Here is a 20867-nt window from a genome sequence, read left to right as displayed (position 1 = left end):
CCTGAGAGGAGGTTAAGGGAAGTTCTGCGGAGGAGAGGTCAGGCTGGGAGAGAAGCAGGAGCTTGCCAAAACAGCCCACACCCTGCTCTCAATGTGCCAGCCCCTGCGTGCTCCATGGGAGGGCAACAAACACGAAGGAGCAAGACACCCTGTGGCCTGGCAGGGCCTCAGTCCACAGGGGAGAGGGGTCCAGGACCTAGTAGGAAATATACAGTGGGCAGGGGGCTGAGGACACTGATGAGGGCTTGGCTGGTAGATTCGAGGCCTTCTCTGAGCCCATCTCTGAAATCCCCTCCTTCCATCCTCAGCCCTGCCCCACCTTGTCCCGTCCCAGCGGTGCCTCCTCCCTGCTCTGAGCTCTGTCACACCTCCTGCCCACACCATTCATTTAGCACTTGGCCTATACCCCTGGGATGACTTTTTTTAATGTATATGCCCATCTCTCCAACTAAATTGGAATTTCCTCTAAGGTAGGGGCTTACGCTCCCGTGCCACATTACATTCAATACGGTTTAGTGAAGAAAGTAATCTAGAAAGTGATCTTCTGGGGCAAAGGCATGGTATTTTTAAGGCAATCTGGAAGGTGGGTCCAAGCCGCGGGTCTCCGTGACGTCATCGGGCTTGTGACATCACCGTCGGTGGCTACTGTGGCCTCTCGCCGCCCTGCAGGCAGGATGACGTCGCCCTCAGAACCCGGGCAGACAGGCGCGCACTAAAGGATTTAGCGAGGTCGGCGGCAGGAAACGGCCGCAAACGGAGAGGAGAGCTGCTGGAGAAGCAGCGGCGGCCGCGTGGGGGTTTGTCGCGGCCCCCGCGGGGGCGCCCCGTCCCCTTCCAGGCTGTGCCCGCCGCGGGCCAGCCAATCTGGGCAGGCCGCGGTGACGCGCAGCCTATCAGCGGAGAGGGCTCGCCGGGCTCTTCCGCGTTCGCGAGCGCGCGCGGACCGATGCCTCAGGGGGAGGGGGAGGGGGAGACGCAACCCCACCTGGCTCGGCGCTCCCCCGGCCCACCCCGCCCGGCTCAGCGCGCTCTGCGGGTGGCGGGCGCACAGCCCTCCGGGGACTCGATGGCCTCGGAAAGCCTGGCGGGGGCGCTGGCGGCCGTCCTGGGGGGCCGGGGGCTGCACGTGCAGGGCTGGGACTCGGTGCCGGCCGAGGAGCCGCCGGCGCCGGTGCGGCTGCGGAAGAACGTCTGCTACATCGTGCTTGCGGTGTTCCTCAACGAGCAGGTGAGCGTCCGCGCCGGCCTGTGGGGTCTGGGCCTGCCAGCCCCAGCGCCCGGGCCTCGGAAGCGCGCCTGTCGGCCCAGGTGGGGACAGGAGAGCTTACAGCAACACCCACCGCTGACGTGTGCGGGGCGCTTTCCAGTTTTGCAAAGCACTTTCACTTACACTCGCCTCTGAGCCTGTGCGGTCCCGCCCTGCGATTATCCCTACATACAAAGGAAGAAACTGAGGCCCAGGAGCTTCGTAGAACTTGTTCCTGGTGTGTCAGGCCCTTGAGCGGAGGGCTGTCTTGTTTTTCTCTCTTTGCCAGGAGGCTAGCGCAGTGTCCAGTGGGTACTGGGCTCTCTTAAAAGTCTGTTGAGTGCGTCCAAGAACTCCCCTGGGTTCCCAGGATAGGAATGGCGGAGCCCACGCCCACACTCAGACCTTCTGACCCCTTGTCCAGTGTTCTTTTTGGTGCTGATTCCTGCTCAAGTTCCTGTAATAACAGCTAAAGAAGCTAGAGCCATGGACTGGGTGGGGTTGGTTGGGGGTGGGGGCATGTTTCAAAATGTAGAGGTCAGGGTAAGGACTGGTCATGAGCAGTTTGTAAGCCACATGGGGAGGCGACAGATACACAGTGACAAATACACAGACACGATGACCCTCACTCTGGGGCCTAATCCCCAGCCCCTGGAAACAGCCCTTCCTGAAATGGAAGTCTCTGGATCCAAAAAGGGGCAGATTGCAGACAGGAAACGGCCACACACAAAGCCCAGTCCCCTGGAGAGCTCAACCATTTGAGGGTGTCCCTCATGAAGGGAGAATTGGGGGACGGTGTTTGAGATCTGGTGAGGGAAGGCCTCTGCTTGGGCTGCTGCTTTGTGGTGGGTGGTGAGGATCCTCTCTCCCCCTCAGGATGAGGTGCTCCTGATCCAGGAGGCCAAGAGAGAGTGCCGTGGGTCGTGGTACCTGCCCGCGGGAAGGATGGAGCCAGGGGAGACCATCATAGAGGCGCTGCAGCGGGAGGTGAAGGAGGAGGCCGGGCTGCAGTGTGAGCCTCTGACACTGCTGTCTGTGGAGGAACGAGGCCCCTCCTGGATCCGCTTTGCCTTCCTTGCTCGCCCCACAGGTACGTCCCACCTGGTGCAGTGTGCGTGGGAAGCCACCGTCCACCCCACTCCACCCTGCTTATCCTCCTGTGAGATGAGCCCTCCACAGCCAGCCCTACTCTGGCTGGCACAAGCCTGGCATTGCCAGATTCCAGCCTGAGACCTTGGGGCCTCCTCCCTACCAGAACTGGCACTTCTCTCAACACAGACCCTTTCTTCTACCCTGTCCCCTCAAATCTCCCCTTAGGCGGAACTCTCAAGACTTCTAAGGAGGCAGATGCAGAGTCCCTGCAGGCTGGCTGGTATCCACGAACATCCCTGCCCTCTCCGCTGCGAGCCCATGACATTTTGCACCTGGTGGAGCTAGCCGCCCAGTATGGGCAGCATGCCAGGCACCCTCTTATTCTGCCCCAAGAGCTTCCCTGCAGTCTGGTCTGCCAACGGCTCGTGGTCACCTTTACCAGCGACCAGGCAGTGTGGGTGCTGATGGGTACGGTGGGGGTACCTCACTTGCCCATCACTGCCTGTGGCTTCACGCCCGTGGAGCAGAGGGGTGGCATCAAGATGGCCATCCTGCGGCTGCTGCAGGAGTGTCTGACCCTGCACCATTTGGCAGTGGAGACCAAGGGGCTGCTTGGAGTGCAGCATCTAGGCAAAGACCATACCGATGGCGTTTGCCTAAATGTGCTGGTGACAGTGGCCTTTCGGAACCCAGGTGTCCAAACTGAGCCCCCGAAGGTTCAGGGCGAGAACTTCTTTTGGTGGAAGGTGATGGAGGAAGAGCTACAAAGTCAGCTCTTACAGAGGCTTCAGGAGTCATCTGTCGTCCCAGTCAACAGATAGGAAGGTGCCAAGAGTGGGCAGGAAGCTGGGCATCCCTGTTCTCCAGTTTTGCTGCTCCTCCAACAGAGGCAATAGGTTGGAAATCTGAGATCTTGTTGCACTGGGGTTCTCCTGTATTCCGGGGATTTCCATCTCTCCCTTGCTATGAACAGGACGGTGCCTTTCACCAAGCAAGGAGTCCAGAGCCCACCGGCCTGAGTGCCCTGAGTGCGCTGAAGCTACTCCATCAGGGAGGTGGGAACTTTCTGGCCCAGCGATGGCACAGCCTCATCATTTTCTGTGCCCACCTCAGAAAAGGCCTGCATCCGAATGCTTTCAGGCACTGAGAACATGGATGGGGAACCGGGGGAGGTCCCCCTAGCAAGCGGGTACCTTGCTGAGTAAACAGGTGTTGCTCACCTTCCCTTTGCTGTCTGAATGTCTCCCTGGGCAGGAAGTGAGCAGGAAGGTGGGACTGCAGTTAAGAGAAAGAAGCCACCCAGGCCTTCCCCGGACAGTGTGCAGACGCTATGGGGCCAGCTGGCTGGGTGGCAGGGGGCTGGGACAGGAAGGCCCATGAGAAGGCCTGGGTGAGCCCACGGGGGGCACACTTCCTCTCATGGATGGGAGGGGATGTGAGGGGCGGGGACACCTCCCTTATTAAATGCAACTCTAACCCGGCACAGCGTGAACACAGAACCACCAGAAGCTTCAGGTGGGAGACAACTGGGAAGGCTGTCCCTGCCTCTTTGCTTCCTCCTGGAGCTTCTCGGCCCCGATTCCTTCCCAGTCTCTGGCCAGCCCCCCGCTTGTGCCTCTCCCTTTTTACAACTTCAGCCCAAGCCGGATCAAAACCCTTTCTTCATCTTCTCTTAGCCCAGCTGAATCATAGTAGGATTTTTTGTTTGTTTTTCAAAAGAGCTTCACTAAAATTTAAGGGAAAACCAAAGGGGAAATTAACAAAGAAAATACATTGTGTGCTAGTCATTGTCAACATTATAGATTTCTGATTTTAAGCAGGGAAACCCTTGAAAAGACTTCCCTTCTAGCCCCGAGGGATCAGGATAACCTCAAAGTCCCTTTCCCAGCCCCCTTCCTTGCATCTCTTGGCTGGAGGCCTCCATCTTGTCTTCCTGGTCTCTGGAGCTGTGGCGAGAATCCTGTCTCCTCAGAGGTCAAACATCTTCTAATCTCTTATTCTGTTCCACTTCTCTGAGTCTACACTGAGACCGGTACATGTGCACTTCGAAGGGCAGTAGTAATATTTGCCCCTGTAATTTAGCCTTGTTTTTCAACCCTTGGTACATGTTTGAATCCCTGGGGAGCTTTTAAGAACACCTTGGGCCCCATCCCCAGGGACACTGATTTAACTGTGGAAGGTGGGGCCTGGGCATTGATATTTCCAAAAGCAACCCAGGTGATTCTAACATGCACGTGGTGTAGGGAGCCAGTGAACAGCCCTTTCTCCAAGTTTTCAGCTTTGCCCTACCCTGAGGCCTCCTGTGACCCTCTCAGAGGGTCCTCACCACCCTTACATTTAGGGACAAGGTTTTGAAAATGTCAGGCCCACTACTTACGACTAAAAAAGTCATATGATACACAACATAAACACAGAAAATGAAAATTACACAGATGCTAACAGATGGCTCATTCCCTCCTGCTGTCTTTAACGCTAGCCGGCTCTTCGTTGTAGGTAAGCTGAGTACAAACGGTGTTGCTTGGCCAAGAAAGAGTCTGATTCCTGGCAAGAGCGGAGGAACACCAGATTTGCACTGCCAGAGCCAGTCTCTGTTTACCACCCCACCGCACACTACCCCCCTCCACTCCGATGCTGGAAAAGGATCTTAATTTGTCTTCCTTGGGGAGGAAGATGTGCCCAAATTAGCAGTGGATCCCTGGGTTGGAGAAGACACAAAGGCTGGAGAAGAACAGGTCCGCTGTCCATGCAACCACACCATTTATTGCTGTGCTGTCTCGGGAGACACCAGGCAAATGCCACAGCGCACTGAGGAGGGGGGGGTGGTCTATGACTCCCAGACCCTCCAACATTTTCTGAACCTGAGTCCGGACCCAGTTCACCCACTGAGATCCACTCCCCTGGTCCCATACCAGCACAGACGTGCACAGATGCTCATGTGTGCACACGCATGCACGCTGTTCTTCAGAGCAGCAGCTAAGTCCTCCCCAGCTTGGAGGAATGCGGGAGAGGTAGAGGTCACTGAGTTTCCTCTGCTTTCATGTCACCTCTTGGCAACCTGTGCCTGCCTTCTAGAAGCGGCATGGGAAGGAAAAGGAAGCGAAAGGGGCTCTGGCCTGCTCCTCCTTGCCCAGGAGCAAAGCCAGCAGCTGCAGTCCTGCTGTGAGGTAATGCCTGGCGCCGCCTGTGTGTTCCTGCAGGTCGAGACAGATTCGGGGTGGGTGGGGTGGCAGCCCCAGCCATGGAGGGCAGGCAGGGAGAAAACAACAGAAGTGGCTTCTGGGCCTTGGCCCCTCCCCGCCCGGCCTTGGGGGGCCTGTGGTCAGCTGGACAGAGTGCCCTCATCTGTACGCTGAGCACCCTGGCTCCCCCAGAAGAGTGTTCCGTGGGGAATGCTGGGGGCTGAGCAGACTGCTGAGGACAAGGCCTGGCCTCCCTGGTCTTGGAGCCTCTGCCCAGGTGTGGTGGACCTGCTGAGACGGGTTCAGAAGGCACCAGGGAGAAACCAGCTGGAGCTGGAGCCTGGCACCCAGCTCTTCATCTCCCCAGGTCTCCCCCCGCCCTGGCTGCAGTTGCATCAAGGCTCTCATTAGCAGCTGCCCCCGCCTGGGTGCGGAGCAGTCTTTGGGCATTTGCCACGAGGTGGCTGGGAATTTTGCAACAGTCTCCAGGACAGAGCAGGAAGAGGGGGCTTCACTTGCTCTCCCCTTCACACCCCTTCTCCATGGGTCAGGCCAAGAAGGCAGGGGAAAAAGGCCAAGTCTCAGCAGCTTCCATGATAACCTAATGTGAAAAGAGATGGGATCCCTATATCCCCATCTCTCTGGCCTCGGTTCCTGAACAGCCTCTGGAGCCATCTGCATACTCCCCCTCTTGCCCATGGGATTGAGGAGTCACAGGTCTTGGCTCTGGCCAGTAACGGTCGGTATGGAAGGATGACAGGCACAGAAAACAGGCGAGCCTGGGGTCCAGGTGCTCACCCAGCCCCTCCAAGAAGGCCCCGAGGACGCTGTGCTCCTGGGAAGCCATCTCTTTCCCTGCCTGTGGCATCTGATACCTCTGAGGGCCACTCCCTGAAACCCAGTCTGGTCTGGTCAACAAGCCAAGGTGGCCTTGAGTTCATCTGGGAGCCAAAGCCCAGGTCCCTGCAGAGGCAGAGGTCCCTGGGACATAGACAAGACAGAGCCAAGCCGCTGCCCCCCGGAGAGGACAGTGGTGGCAGAAATGCCAGGCAGGAGACAGCTCTTGGAAAGAGGTGCAGACAGGAGTCTCCCCACCCGTCCTCCTGGCTCAGACATGCCCTTCCGGGGGCGGGGAGAGGCTCAGGTGAGGACCACGTGGGGGAAACTTGACAAAAGCAATGGCAGCCAGTTCCTTGCAGAATTCCTCAAGCACTATCACGCCCTGGAGGAGGGTCTGATGGTCCAGCCTGAGGGTAGACAGCATGGGGTCATGGCTGGGAGGTGAGACTGTGCCCAAATTGACATCCCAATGGCAATCCAGCCAGAGGCCCTCATCTGCTCTCCAGGCCTGGCACCCCCACCCCCCGCCACCCCAGGCATTTCCTTGTACACCCACTTCCGTTGGCTACTTACTGTTCCCCAGGGAGCTGACCCATCAGCTGCTTTCGTACGAGGAGCAGTTTGCCTGGGAACTGGGGTACCCTCTGAATTCTCTGCATCAAGTCCCCAATAACCTAGAGTGGGAACCAGAAAAGACTGAGACGGGGGAGCTGGGGCCACTGAGGCCTTTTGCAGGGTGCCAGGTGCCAGTGACACTCTAGCAAGGTCCCCAGCTTTGTTGTGCCATGGGGGGTGATGTGGGCACTGGTGCTCACTCCTCCAGTCCCCCAACTAGCTGCCTTCTGCCTTTTGGACTCGTCTCCTTTCTTCTAACCTCCACCACCGAGCCCAGGCATCCTTACCCTGACAAGCACAGAGAACAGGCTCCTACAGCCAGGGGCCAGGTTGATGTAGGGATCCAGGAGGTACTCGTGGATATGGGGGTGGGGGAAGAGGGCGAGCCGGGATAGGACTGAGGTCACTTGCAGGTTCAGGCTGTATGGCTGGAGGGAAAACGGTGGACAAAGCCGAAGGTTGGCAGGGGGTGGTGAGCATTTTTGCACTCCCCCAGCAAGGCGCCTGGCCAGTGTGAACGTGTGCGGGGGTGGGAATCTCCCGTGGTGTGTGTGTGTCATGGATTCCCTGGGGCCGAGAGCCAGACATGTTAGGACGAGTGGAGCAGAAGCAAGATGGGGCTTCCTGCCTGGGGAGAGTTGTGGTGGTGGAGGGGCTCTTCAGGAGCCTGAGAACCCCAGAGGAGTTGACCCCCACCATCAGCCCCTGCTCTCCAGGACACTGGTCTGGCATTCTGCTGTGGGCCCTTCCCTGTGGTTGGGGTCCAGTCCTGTTGGCTACCTGATCCAGAATCCGGGACATGCGTTCAAAGAGCATTTGCAGGAAGCGACCCTCAAAGAAGGGCCGTTCGGGCTCGTGGGGATCCAGGGGCGTGGGGCCTGGGGGCCAGCCCCAGGGGGCGACTCGGGAGCTGCACTCTTGGAACTGAAACGGGAGAGAGGGAGAGTTGAGGGACACAGGCTGGAGTCAGGAGGAGCCAGGAGACAAGGAGACAGAGAACATGAGGAAGGCTGGGCTGGGGGCTCCTGGCCAGGCCTGGGAGCCTCTCGGGCAGGAAATGGCAACCAAAGAGGGAGCACATGGAGTTTATCAAAGCAACAGTTCCAAAGGACGAGACCCTCACCAGGCCGTAAGCGTCATGGACGTAGGTGTCATATCCCGTCTCCTCCAGGAAAGCTGATGTCTTGGCTTCTTCAGGAACCAGGCAGAGGAAACTGAGAGACAGAACCCTAGGTGTGGAGTGCTTCCCCGGGCTCATCTTGCTCCCCACTTCTCGAGCTGCCAGGGTAGGTGGGGTCCAGCCCGGAGGGGACATGCCCTGCCGTGTGGCTCCTGAAGGCATGCTCTCTCCCAGGCTGGACCCCATCCAGGCTGTGGCCAATGTCAGAACAAAACTCAAGGGACTCAGATTAGGAAACCCACACCCCACCTGTTGACAATCTCCGTCACTGCCGTTCTGCCGTCGGAGCTGGTGGTGGGAACCGGGGGAGGCTTCGAGGAGGGCTGAAATCCCGAATCGAAGCCATCGGGGAAGTAGGGGTCTTCCTCCAGATCTCTGGGGTGGGGCAGACAAGCGCGGCACCAGTGAAGGACTGAAGGCACGTGAGCCTGCCGAGGGCTGGGGTGGGCTCCTGGCAGCCCCGGGGCCTCCCAGAGGGGCCTGCGTTCACTTACAGGGTGTCCTCATAGCTCTCGGGCTCAGGCGCGCCCCGGGTCACATAAAGGCGGCCCTCGAGGTGGCACAGGACCAGGCTGTGGACAATCTGCTCGTGCGGCTTCTGGAGCAGCTCCTCAAACAGCCGCAGTGTGGCGATGCTGATCTGCAGCCAGCCGGGGGTCAGAGAATGGCCCCTTCCCCACCAGGGCAACGGACGGGCCCGACGCCACCCCAGCTGCTAGGGGTGCCTTGCAAGTCCTCACCCAGACAAGAAAAGTCCTCTAGGGAGGAGTCACCCCACCTGGCCAGAGCTTAGGCAGCAAGTTTTAGGGGAGTGGGTGGGTACTGACCTAGGAACCAGGAAGTCTGGGTGGTCCTGGTTCTGTTCTTAATGTGATATGTGATATTAGCAAGCCACTTGTGTCTCAGTGTCTCAGTTTCCACATATGTAAAATGGGAACATCGCCTCACCTACCTCACAAGAGTGGCTAAGTGTCAAGCAAGTCAAATAAACATAAAAGCAGTTTGCAAAATATAAAATGCCATAATAAGTATACTATCACAAAAAACTACTGTGACAAAAGCAGTTTGGCAGCCAGCCAGTGCAGCTTTTTTGGGGGGGTGGGGTGGGGGGTGGGGCCCATAAAATTCCCTGGGAAAGCTAATGAGAATGGGAAGAAGCTCTCAGAAACTCCTTATGGCGGGGGTGGGAGGGGGCGAGGGGGCAGGTTCTGGAAGGAAAGGAGCGAGTAGAGATGAGGCCCCCCCTCCACCTTACCTCATCAGAAAGGTGGTCGCAGTGCCCAATGAGGAGGGCGCACAGAGGGCGGGATTTGTCCCCGGGGGTTTCGGGCTGCCCATCGGTGCCCAGGAGGAAAGCCACAGCCTCCCGCAGCAGAGCTGGGGAGCGGAGCTGGCGCAGCATGGCCGTCAGCAGGGCGGTGGAGGTCAGCAGGCTCTGCTCAGACCTACGGGGAGAGAGCACTGTAGCCAGGCCTGGGTGCCGGGAGCAGGTGGGGTGGCAGGGGAGGGGCAGGGGGTGAAGGTGTGTAAGTGGCAGAGGTCTCTTCTCTGTCTTCCTTACATCTTCAGCTAATATTTCTGCTCACTTCCCAACCCCAGAGAGGTCCTTAAGTCCAAGCGGGGGGTGGGGGGCTTTGTGAAGCCCAGGTGGCTCCAAGCTCTATGTCCATCATGGGGGCAGGCCCGGCAGGCATTAACCGATGGAGTCTGGAGATGTGACTCTGGCCAAGGAGGCCCTGGCTTCAAGGATAGGAAAGGGCTTGGGAGGACGGGCAGTTTGATCCATGCCATGGCCACGCCCAGGGAACTGGACCTACACTTACACTTGCAGGAGCTGGGGCTGCAGAATCTCCACAAATAATTTCTCAGCCACGGCCTTTGCCAAGGCATCTGCAACAACCTGGACGTCAGAGAGCATGTCTTAAACACGTTTTACATCCATTGATAATTATCTGCTGCAAAATAACTCTGTCCTTACACAGCATCTAATACGATGGGCAAATGCAGGGCTGTGCTAGGCTGCTGAGATCCCACGTTCCCAGGTGTCTACTCTACTTGGTCCTCGAGATGGAGACAGTGCCGTGAGTAACATGGAGCTGGGGACAGCACCTGCCATACAGAGACCCCACCTGTGCCCGCCCCCCCTCACCGTGTGTGCCTCCATGATGAGGTGGTCGCAGTAATCAAACCAGCCTAAGAAGGCAGCCAGGGCCTCCTTGCCAGGGAAGGAAGCCGCATCAGAGGGGGCACTGGGCAGCCTGCAGGGAGAGGAGGGGGGAAAGTCTGGGGAGTGAGAGAGAAGCTGCTAGATATTCAAATATGTCCAGGAAGCAGGGCCCTTTCCCCCTCTCCCTTTCCACCTCTGTAGCTGGGAGTCAGTTCTACGGGGTGTTTTGTGGTCAGAGGCAGCAAAAGTGTTGCCTCCCTTTGAGGCTAAGCAGGCCCTTGGGGATTGGCCAGAATGTGGGGAAGAGGGTGGCCAGCAGGGGCCCCCGTGCCACTAGGGAGTACCCGAGGAACCAGCTACCAGAGAGCGAGGCAGGGCTTCTAGCCAGGGAAGAGGTCTGCCAGGCTTCCCTGGCCAAGGACCTACCTCCAGCTGATGCCCTCTAAAGTGGCGATGTCTGCAGGGTCGAGGAAGGTGGGCAGGGACTGGTACTGCTGGCACAGGTGCTCGGCGAGTGCAAGGCAACAGGGGCTGCTCTGTACCAGGCAGGTGGCAGCCACCTGGGAAGCCATGCTTACCAGGAGCAGCAGGTTCTCCTGGGCCTTCAGGGCCACCCGGCTTTTCTGGGGGATGGAGGTACCACTTCAAGGGCATGCACCTGAACCCCCCCTTAATCACCTCCAAACAAACCACCTGGCTCTGGCCTGTCCCTGTCCCCCACCCACTCCCATCTCTGCAGCTCTCACCTTGCTCTTGCACAGCCCGATCAGGGTGGTGATCAGGTTGCTCTCTCCGCTCCCACCATCGGTCTCAGCAGGCAGCTGGGGGTTCAAGGCTTTGGCCCCACAGGGCTCCCCCTCACATGTGGGAGGACCGACCGAAGCCTTCCTGTGGGAATGGTCCTTGTCCTTGTGGCCGGCTGCCTCTTCAGGAGAGGTGGTGGGTTCTCTGGATGCCTTTTTCCTGCCTATGATCTTTTTACCCTGCAAAGGTTGGATGAGCCAGGCCGTGGTGGAGCCCATGACACGTGACCTCCCACCTTGAGAATGCAGGACATGCTGCTTCCAAGGCCTCGGCATCAAGCTGGAGGGGAAGCTACCTGGGTGCCTCCTGGGTACCTGCTCCCTCCTTCTGCTTCCTCAGAAGGGCCAAAGGGACTTGTCCTTGGGTCCTGGGCCCCCCACTCCCGTTCCCCCTGGAGATGCTCACTTCCAGGATGTAGGTGAGCAGGGCTGGGTCCTGCTGGATCTTGGCACAGAGGACGCTGGTGAACTGCACCTCCTCCTTTTCTGTGAGGGAGCCGGGAACTGTCCCACCAAGTCGGAGAAGTTTCTGGAAGGGAAGCAGGGTAGAAACAGAGGGGAGTAGGCTAGCAGGAAGGAGAGGGGCCCATTTGCCCCAGACCCCCACCTCCAGGCCCCTCTTGGCTTCTTGGCCCCTCACCTGCACAGGCCTGTGGACATTGAGGTAATGCAAGAGGGGGTGTTGCACCTGGGCCAGGACTTTGCTGAAGAACTGGAGCACCTGCTGCCGCATGCCCGGGGGGTACTGGGGGTCGGGGAGCAGAGCGCCTTGTCAGAGAGGGAACTTGCCATTCTGCTGCCTGGAACACGCTTCCCCAGGGAGTCCTGTGGCTCAGGCCCTCCCTTCAGGTCGCTGCTCAGAGGGCAACTTATTCCCAATGCCTTCTTCCCTTCTACAGTATCTGACCTCCCCAGGGCTCCCAATCCCTCTTTCCCACTTAGTTTTCCTCCAAGGCTTTGGTCGTTATTGAACATACTACATGTGGGGTCATTCGATTATTCTGCTTCTCTCCCACTAGGACATAAGCTCCCTGGGAGGAGGAATTTTCGTCTGCTTAATCACTGCTGTGTCCCCAGCATCTGGAACACGGGCTGGCACACACTGGTGTCAGTGCATCTTTGTTGAAGGGATGCTAACTGAGCGGAAGGGGACGTTTCCTCGACCCTGATGACAGTGAGATACACCGAAGAAAATAAACAAGGGCCAGAAGCCTCTGGAAGGTGGTGGGGTGTCCCCTGTGAGACAGCCCCGCTCAGGGTCGGGACTGGGAGGACCATAGGTGACAGAGGCTGGGATCCAGGGCTTTTGTTCCAGGCCCCTGCCAGCAGTGGCCAGGTGCCTCCGGGGCTCCGTCTCTGGCTAGAGGTCCCAGAGGCACTTGGGCCTGGGCTGCGGGCCCTGCCCACCTCGGCCTTGCCCAGCGTGCACAGTGTCTCAAGAATCTTGTGCTGCAGCAGGTACTCCAGGCAGGGCCCAGCTGCGTCGGGGGCCGCCTGCTGCTTCTCCTCGTACACCAGGATGTCCAGCATCTGCTTCAGCCGCCAGGGAATGTCCGTTTTCTTGGCCGGGGTGTTTTCATCTAAACCAAAATCCAGGGAAGGAGGCTGAGTGGGCTGAGGTGGGGCACTCCTGCTTAGGAGCATCACTGTCCCCTACCAGAGCCCATTGGGGAGAAGTTGTGTCTGGGAGACGGAGTCAAGCCTTGGGGGCTCAAGGGGTGGAGGGCGACCAAGAGTCAGGTCCAAACTTAGGGGAAACCAAGTTTGCTTCAAAGGCCGGAGAAAGTGGCTGCTGCTGTATTTAAAAAGAGCTTTTGGACATGGTCCAGGATACAGCCCTTAGGCCGAGAATGTGTGCCTGCCTCTGACACTTTACCAGGGGGATAAGGCAGCACCATTTTCCTCTCCACTTTGGGGCAGGGATGCCTTGTGCCCCTGCAGAAGGATATGTGGGTCACCCCTGCTCCAACAGCTGTTGCTAGGCAGCCTGTCAGCTTTGGGCCTGAGTGAGAAGCCAGGGGCTCAGGAATCTCTATCATATAAATTTGAAGCTGTATTCTAGCAGCTTCCTGAGAGATAATCTCCTGGGACCCATTTATGTCTCTTTTATACCCAAGGAAGGCAATACACTTGTTTTTTACAAGGCAGAAAAATAAAATTTGTGCACCTGCTCCACCCATGCCAATGCCCTAATTATGGGGCCTTCTTTGTCATCCCAAACCAAGAGTCTCAGGAGATACTGTCATGGAGGTGGTTTGATTTTTGCTTTGGCTTTTTGGAATTGGTCTTTGAGCACCCCCTAGCTTTTCTTTAAGGCATAGGATTTTGAGCAAGGCAGCCTGCCTCAGCCACTTCTGCTTGCAGGGATCATTCTGGAAGATAAAGGACTGGATCCAGGCAAAGCCCCAGGAGGCATCTGAGTCGGTTCTAAATTTCTTCCTATTCTGGTGGATCGGGGCTCTCTGTCAAGAGAGGGTTCTTCAGTCTAAAGCAGTGGTTCTCAGTGAGGAGGCATTTTGCTCAACCCCACCCAAGGTGGGGGCAGATTTGGCAATGTCTGGAGACATTTAGGGTTGTCACATCTGGGGAGGAGGGTGTTATTATTGGCATCTAGTGAATAGAGGCCGGGGACACTGCTAAACATCCTACAAACCACAAGACAGTTCCCCACGACAAAGAAATATCTGACTCCAAATGTCAACAGTGGCAAGGTTGAGAACCTCTGGTCTGCAGGAACTCTCAGAGGGCCTCTTGGAGTGTCCACTTTTTAAATTTTGGGGGCTGGCTCAGGGTGGAAATAAAGCCTTTAGGAAAGGTGTAGGCTGGACCCAAACCTATCTGAACTTAGGAGGTAGGGAAGCTAGGAATGCAGGATCAGGTTACTTGGCAACAATCTATATGAATTTCCCCATACCAGCATGTTGACCACAAAGCAATCATGAGTGGTCCCTGGGGCCCAGATGCCCCAAGGCTTTGACCCTTGGGGGTGTCAACTTGGGTAGAAAGACCCAGGCATGTTAAATGCCTTGGTTTTTATTCTTCTGCTACCTCAGTCTCTACCATGGAAATGCCCTCTACATTGGCTCAAGGAAAAGGGGTGTTTGTTGCTCTTCTTTTCATCAGTAAACCTTGGGCACAAGCCCTTGGGGACTGAAGCCTGGACCCTCTACCGAGCTGGAAGCTGGGGGTGAAAGGAGCTCAACCTCTTCAGCTGCCGTGCAGAGCAAGGCCAGCAACTAAACACGGGGCTTCCGGGTGCCGATGGTCTCTTTCCCTGTCTCCATTAGCTCCGCCCCAGCTCTGAACTCCTGGGCAGTGGATGTCACCTTCCCCGGGACACCTGCATCTCTGAGCTGGGTGGAGAAACCCTGCTCACACCTTCCTCCCCACTCCCGCCAGGGGGCTCCAGGCTGGGGAGGACCAGGCCCCACCTGTGCTCTCCAGGTAGTAGTGGGTGATGCCCTTCCAGTGCTCCACAAAGGCCTCCAGCAGGTCGATGGTGGGCTCCCGCTGCAGAGAGAGCAGAGACAGAAGCCGTGGCCATGCGGCCTCTGGGACTCACCAACCAGGAACAGACTGTCCATCTGTAAGTCTGCTGGGCTTCAAGCTCGGGGCTGGGGAGGCAGCACGCTGTTCCACGGTCCTCAAGGGGAAGACAGCACGTTTTCTCCAGGTCACATGCGTGTTATCTCCATATCTGGCCAACAATCTCCTGGCACCTCTCCCCAGATACCCCTTCCTCCTAGAAATGCTGTAGTCTTGCTAAGCATCTTGGTTCAACAGTCCCTGATCTGGAGGAGTAAAGAACTATGGTGGGGAAACAGACACAGCAACAGATCCTTTCAATTCAACAGGGTTATGCTACCACAGAAGTACATGGAGGAATACAGGGGAGTCCCCAAAAGACAAAAACAAAATTAAAATCAGAGAGAAAATATGACAAAGACAAAGCTTTCAGGTCCCTCTCGGTCTGAGAGTCTATGAAAATCTGAGGGTCTATGAAAATAAATACAAGGATGACTAAGACCTAGTCTTCTTCATCAAGAAACTTAGCAGCAAGAAGGAGGAACATGAAATCTTACAGAATAACTAAACTCCAAGAGTGCACTGTGATACCACAGGTGAGGTAGAAAGTGACCTCTTGGAAAAGAGGGGTCACTTCTAACAAGCTGGAGCAGCCTGACTGAGGAGGTGATGCCTGAACTCGAAGAAACTGGGTCAGATTTCAACAATGAGAAGTGAAGAGAAGATAATTCCCGCAGATGGTCTGAGGCAAAGTGTATCTGGGGAAAGGGTGGATTGTTGAGGGTCCGGAGCCTTGAACACCAGGCGGAGAAACCTGGGTTGTGTTTGCAGCCCGTGGGGAGCAGGTTAATCACATCTTCTGAGCCATTTGCTGGGACCAGCCTCTGACAGCTTTCTGTCTGTAGGAGCCAAAGGACAGGGAGAGCTCGGAGAAGGCCGTTCTAGCAGGGAAGAGAGCAATGGCACAGAGTCAGACCTTGAAACACTCCCCTCTTGGCAAGCTGGGCTCTTTTCAAGCTAGGTTTTTGGGGCCCTGACTCCTTCTGAAGTGGCACCTCCCACAGTCATTCCAAAGATTCTCTTCCTAGGGCATCTTATCACGTTCCCTCCCATTCCAGGGGATTCTCCGATTATGTGGTTGAGCAGTGTCTCCCCTACTCCATGAGGACACAGGCTCTGTGTTTTCTATCTCTGCCTGCCCCCGAAGGGTCCTGCACAGAGTAAGTCCTCACTCATATTTACCAAATACCTCAACAAACTCCTCCAGACACTCTTTCCACATTTCTTTGTCTCTTAGAAAGTCCTCTGACCCTTGGCCAGCACTATAATTATAGTTATCTCACAGTTTCTGTCCTGGGGTCTCCTCTAGCCTCAAAAAATCATTTAGTCTCCTAAAGTCTTGAGCTGGGCTTAACCCCCAGAGAATAGTCCAGTAAAAATAGGAGAAACAGCTGAACCCAGTTTAGCCAACACAGGCTGTTAGAGAAAAGAAAGGAAGGAGGACCATCTCTACCTGAATCTGTTACTTGCTATTATAATATTATAACTCCAACCAAAGAAACTGTACCAATCTTTTTTTTTATTTAAGTGTATTTTTAAGAGCCAAAATCAGTGTTACTCTGGTCAGAAGAGGGCAGAAGGGAGCAACTCTTCCTCCGTAATGAAGTCAAGCCACTTGCTGGGGTGGTCCCTTAACCAGGACCTAGCCCCAGGGTAAGACCTAGACCTGAAATGTGGGAGGCAGAGAGGAAAAGAGGGGTTCCTGTCTCTCCCGACGGTCATGCTGCCACACTTCTAAGATATCGTCTAGTGCTGTATTCTGAGGGGCCCCCTATCACCTGCCTAAAAATATCTCCCTTGACCCAGCCAGGATGCCTGAAATTCCTGCACTGGATACTCACTCCTTGGGATCTTTCCTGTCTAGCCCTCCCATGGCGAAACCTTCCCTGAGAGACACAAGTTAGTTTAGCAGATCACTTCCTAAGATGACATCCAGGGGAGCTGTTCTGACTGGGGACAAGGGAGGAGAGGAAGGGAAGATCATTTTGGAAGCTCTCCTGGGTGGGCAGCCCCAAGGCCCTGGACACACGGGAAGGGAAGGGCTGGGCGAAGGCGGAGGAGAGGTGAAGGAGGGGGAGTTGCCCACTTCTCAGGCTGTCCGTTCTCATTCATGATGAACTCTGAGTTTGGAAAGGGGAAGGGGAAACCAGGGAAGAGGAGGTGGAACCCTAGGTTGTTTCTCCTGAGAACATTTGATACACTAATCAGTTAGGGGAAGGGTTATTTATACTGTGAGATAAAAGAATTGTTAACTTTGCAGACAGCTTCTTGGCAGGGTTACCTTAAATAGAGGGCATTCCCCATCCCCACCCCACCCCCACCCCAAACTAATGGGCTTTGATTTTTACAAGCAGCTTTCTACAGTGGCACTTTCATTGTGCTGAAAATGAAGCCAACTGTAGGCCCTCTCCCATCAGCCTTCAGCCACAACAGGAAATGGCAAAAACACAAACTCTGATGGAATGTGAAAAATCAATGTATAAATTGATATATATGCACACACACACTCATATATTCGTCTCCACATGGCCTTCCCAGGCCCCACCATAGGCTCGATTCTCCCTGACTCAGAGTCAGTTGCACCGGTGCAGGGTGAGATGATGATACTGGAAACTGCGTCTGTTCGCGGCAGAGCCCTGTCCCTGGGATGGGCGCCCACCCACCGCTATTTGGCGGACTGTGTATTGACCCCGCCTGGGGTCGGTCAGGGGCTCGCACTTCCCAAGTAGCGGGGAGGAGGCCGGGGAGAGGAAGTCAGGGTCAGGCGCACTCCATCTAGATGAGGCCCTGGAGTTTTCTGGGCGCTCAGAACCGGGGGCAGGGGGGTTTAATTTTTAAGCCCAGGTAACCGGGAAGGGAGGGGCGGGGGAGAAGAAAGGCTTAGAGGCTGGGGGACGGGACTTGGGAGAATTTTGGAAAGAAGCTACTGAGTGACATGGGAGGTCTCTAGAAGAGAAGAGTTTGGAAGTGGGAGACTCGGGGAGCAGGAAGAATAAACAGGAAGCAGTATGGGGAGGATTAGGAACTGGGAGCGATCTGGAGAGGATCCGGGAATAAGGTGCGATTGGGAAAGACGCAACTGGAAGCAGGGAGCGAAGTGCGGGAGGGGCGCGACAGGGGCGAGAGGAGGACGGCGAAGGGGCGCTGCGGCCTGGGTTGGGGGTCCCTGCTCCGAGGCGCGCCCTGCGCCCTGCGCCCGCCGGCTCCTCCCCCGGCTCCGCGCCCGCCCTTCCGGCCTAGGCCCCGGCGCGCCCCGGCCGCCCCGGCCTCACCGCCCCCACGGCCTCCTGCAGCAGCGCCCCGAGCCGGCTCAGCATGATGGCGGCCCGGCCCGGCTCCCGGGCGGCGGCGGCGGCGGGACTCCCGGGTGGAGGGACTCCGGGGTGGAGGACGCGGCCCGCGGCGCGGCGACAGGGAGGCGGGGCCCGGGCCGCCCCGCCCCAGCCGGGCTGGGGGCGTCCGCCTCGCTCCGCGCCTCGCTCCGGTAGCCCGGGGAGGAGGCCGCGCGCCGACGTGGCCGGGCCCGCGGGGAGGGACGGGGGACCCTGGAGCCAGAGGCGCCGGGAAGACCGAGAGGGCGTCCCTGGGGAAGGAGGGTCCAGTCCCGCCGGGCGGGACACGGGCACCTTTGGGAGCCCGGTGGCGGCGAGTGAACGATCCTTGAGAAGGGCGAGTGGGACCGGGGAGGAGATTGTTGTGTTTTTTTTTCTTTGTTTGTTTGTTTATGAGAGTCTAATTCCTCTGTGAATTGTGGGTTTGTGGGTTCTGGCCACCTAAGGCCACTGAGCACTTGAAATGTGCTACTCGGAGTTGCCACAGCAGTAAGTGTAAAATACACGCCAGGTTTTGAAGATTTAGGACAACAACAAGAAAAAAATCTCACCAATAATGTTTCATATTTGATTACGTGTTGAAATGATAATATGTTACATTTCTTGGGTTAGAAACATATCTTGTTGAAATTGATTTCACTTGTTGCTTTTTGCCCTTTCTAAGGGGCTGCTAGAACATTTTAAACTTCCCCTGTGGCTCACATTATGTTTCTACTGGACAGCAGAGAAAATCACAGCTCACCCCCCTTGGCCCTTCCAGCCACACCAAGGAAAGAAAAGGAAAGAAGGTGGGTCTTCTGTGTGGGGACACATCGTGGAAAACTGTGCTCAAGAATTATGCAGGCAGGACTCTCAACAAGAGCAGGAGTTTACTGGACTGTCCAAACTAAAGCAACGACCTTGACCAAGTCTTCTAGCGGCCACTCTTCCAGTTTAAATTTAATTCCACCACTACCCTCTCCACCATCCCAGGAACGGAAAGAGAATCTGAGCACAGGGCTGGTGCCCGCATAAAATGTACTTCTGCTAATCACTGACCACATGCACACCCGAGGGTAAGTCTCTAAGAGTCCCACTAGGGAAGGGGGAGTAGCCCTGTCACAGAACTGTGGGTCCTCGAGCTGCAAGTCTCAGTGGGGCTGAGGCCCAGGAGACAGTGACTTGGCTGGAGTTGGTTGTGTGCTGTGGAGTGGAGCCGAGCTGGGAGGCCAGGGTTCAGCAGAGCCCAGGCTGAACTAGGGTTTGGATCCCAGTTCTCTGCCAGCTGCTTGGGAAAAATAGATGTTTTCAAACAATTCAGCTGCAAAAGGCCCCGGGGTGAGGAGGCCCATGGGAAATGAGAGGAAGCTTTTAAGCCAAAAATATATAAGAATAAAGGGAAGAAATAATCCTGTTTTTGTAGCGGGAAGAATCCTATCTGGAGAGTCAGGAGAACAGAATTCCAGTCCAGCTACATTAATTCAGGAAAGCCACTGGACATCTCTGGGTCTACTTTCTCACAGATAAAGGAAGCAGGCTGGATGGATTCCCCAGCATGTTTCAAGGAACTCTAGGATATAGTGGAAGTGCATCAGGAGTCCATAACCTTTTATTTGACTTAAGTTTTTACAATTTTATTTTAAAAGCTCTTTAAAAGTCCGTGTGCACACTTATTTGTGCTGTGTGCTAGAAGTGTTAAAGATCGCTGATGTATTATTAAATTCTCTGTCCTGTTAGCTCATTTTGGGGACTTTTGAATAAAACCTCTATTCCTGTTAGCTTAAATGAAGAGTATGTCGCTATTGCAGGGTGAGCTGTTTTAAATGAGCAAGCCACTAAGCCTGGCTTCAAGGACAGGGAACTGCCTCCCAACAGGATGAATGTGAAAGAATTCGCACACAGGTTTTTAAACTACTTATCTGTGTGAATCAGGATTTTCTCAATACTGTGCAAGCAAATACAATTATAAATTAGATCCTGTGCCCGATATAAGCACAGAACTATCATATATAACCCCAAATTAAAATTTTTATCAAACAGCTGCTTTGTTCTCAGTGGTCGATTTACATATATATATATAGATAGATAGATATATATGTCTACTAAAAAATCACTGAGCTAAATACTCTCCAAGGTTGTATGTGTTTGTGTGTGTGTGTGCGTGTGTGTTGTGGGGAGGAGGTACTGGGAGACTCGGTAAGGTTTTGTTGTATGGGCAGAGAGCTCCACTTTGTCACTAAATTCTCAACAATTTTAAAACCTTTAAAATTTAGCACCAAATCTGCTCCTGATGGCAAACATTCCCCAATTAACTCTGATCAAACATTGCCTTCGGTATCCCAGGGTGTCCATTGACCTTGACGTTCTCCCCAACAGCCTGGGGGCTCCTAGTGAGCAGGTTGTATGTTGGCCTTGTCACTGCTCTACCCCTAACGCTGGAAACAGGGTAAGCCCTCCAAAATTAGTGAACCCTGACACCGGGTGTGTGTGCAGAGATCCCTCCTCTCTCTTGGTGCCTTCTAATTTGCCCTCTTCCAATTCCCCTTGAGAGGCAACTGTACAAATTGGAAAAATGCTGAGTTGGAAATCAGGAATCTTGAGTATTTGTTTCCATTCTCCACTCATTAGTTGGATGTAACTTCAGGCTTCAGATGATATTTAGCTATTCCACAACTTTCTCCTTTGCAAAAATAATTAAAACGACCTGTCCTGTTAACCTCACCGGGCTTGTTGAACGGCTAAAACTGTTGAAAGAGAATTTCTAAATTTTAACATAACTGTTCACGCTTCAGTGATTCGTATCGACTTTGCTTTTGTTTCAGCCAAAGCAGATAGAAACTCATCCTGGA

The 20867-nt window shown here is 55.5% G+C and overlaps 2 protein-coding genes across 5 annotated transcripts; one reads left to right on the top strand and one right to left on the bottom strand.

Moving 5' to 3' along the window:
• The first annotated feature begins 952 nt into the window (after nt 1-952).
• NUDT18 (nudix hydrolase 18) lies at nt 953-3563 on the top strand. Its single transcript, XM_037812897.1, has 3 exons — nt 953-1228; nt 2123-2336; nt 2564-3563. The coding sequence occupies exons 1-3, from the start codon at nt 1067-1069 to the stop codon at nt 3157-3159; spliced, it is 972 nt and encodes a 323-aa protein (XP_037668825.1). The 5' UTR covers nt 953-1066; the 3' UTR covers nt 3160-3563.
• Nucleotides 3564-5071: 1508 nt separating this feature from the next.
• FAM160B2 (family with sequence similarity 160 member B2) lies at nt 5072-18105 on the bottom strand. 4 transcript variants are annotated; one of them, XM_037813018.1, is made up of 17 exons: nt 17980-18105; nt 14554-14632; nt 12530-12702; nt 11763-11867; nt 11529-11651; nt 11066-11302; nt 10746-10942; nt 10302-10410; nt 9976-10052; nt 9408-9597; nt 8647-8792; nt 8402-8527; nt 8096-8186; nt 7753-7896; nt 7260-7400; nt 6931-7031; nt 5072-5529 (listed from the first exon to the last, which is right to left on the bottom strand). In XM_037813018.1, exons 1-17 carry the CDS (start codon nt 18022-18024, stop codon nt 5379-5381), a joined length of 2235 nt encoding a protein of 744 aa, XP_037668946.1. In that variant the 5' UTR covers nt 18025-18105; the 3' UTR covers nt 5072-5378. The 4 variants fall into 4 exon arrangements, with proteins under 4 accessions (XP_037668946.1, XP_037668948.1, XP_037668947.1 ...); XM_037813019.1 differs by lacking the exon at nt 5072-5529 and adding an exon at nt 6487-6764; XM_037813020.1 differs by lacking the exon at nt 7260-7400.
• Nucleotides 18106-20867: the final 2762 nt, after the last annotated feature.

Source organism: Choloepus didactylus, chromosome 20 (genome assembly GCF_015220235.1).
Source record: "Choloepus didactylus isolate mChoDid1 chromosome 20, mChoDid1.pri, whole genome shotgun sequence".
Classification (NCBI taxonomy): Eukaryota; Metazoa; Chordata; class Mammalia; order Pilosa; family Megalonychidae; genus Choloepus; species Choloepus didactylus.
The sequence above is the reverse complement of the archived record's forward strand: the minus strand, read 5'-3'. Positions and strand labels throughout refer to the sequence as shown.

Excerpts from the sequence above, each read along its gene's own strand:
- FAM160B2 (XM_037813018.1), bottom strand. The coding sequence starts at position 18,024 with ATGCTGAGCCGGCTCGGGGCGCTGCTGCAGGAGGCCGTGGGGGCG. Across the intron at positions 8,793-9,407 it reads GCGACCACCTTTCTGATGAG|ATCAGCATCGCCACACTGCG; the intron begins GTAAGGTGGAGG and ends GGCTGGCTGCAG. Across the intron at positions 7,401-7,752 it reads TGTCCCGGATTCTGGATCAG|CCATACAGCCTGAACCTGCA; the intron begins GTAGCCAACAGG and ends TTTTCCCTCCAG.
- NUDT18 (XM_037812897.1), top strand. The coding sequence starts at position 1,067 with ATGGCCTCGGAAAGCCTGGCGGGGGCGCTGGCGGCCGTCCTGGGGGGC. Across the intron at positions 1,229-2,122 it reads CGGTGTTCCTCAACGAGCAG|GATGAGGTGCTCCTGATCCA; the intron begins GTGAGCGTCCGC and ends TCTCCCCCTCAG. Across the intron at positions 2,337-2,563 it reads CTTCCTTGCTCGCCCCACAG|GCGGAACTCTCAAGACTTCT; the intron begins GTACGTCCCACC and ends ATCTCCCCTTAG.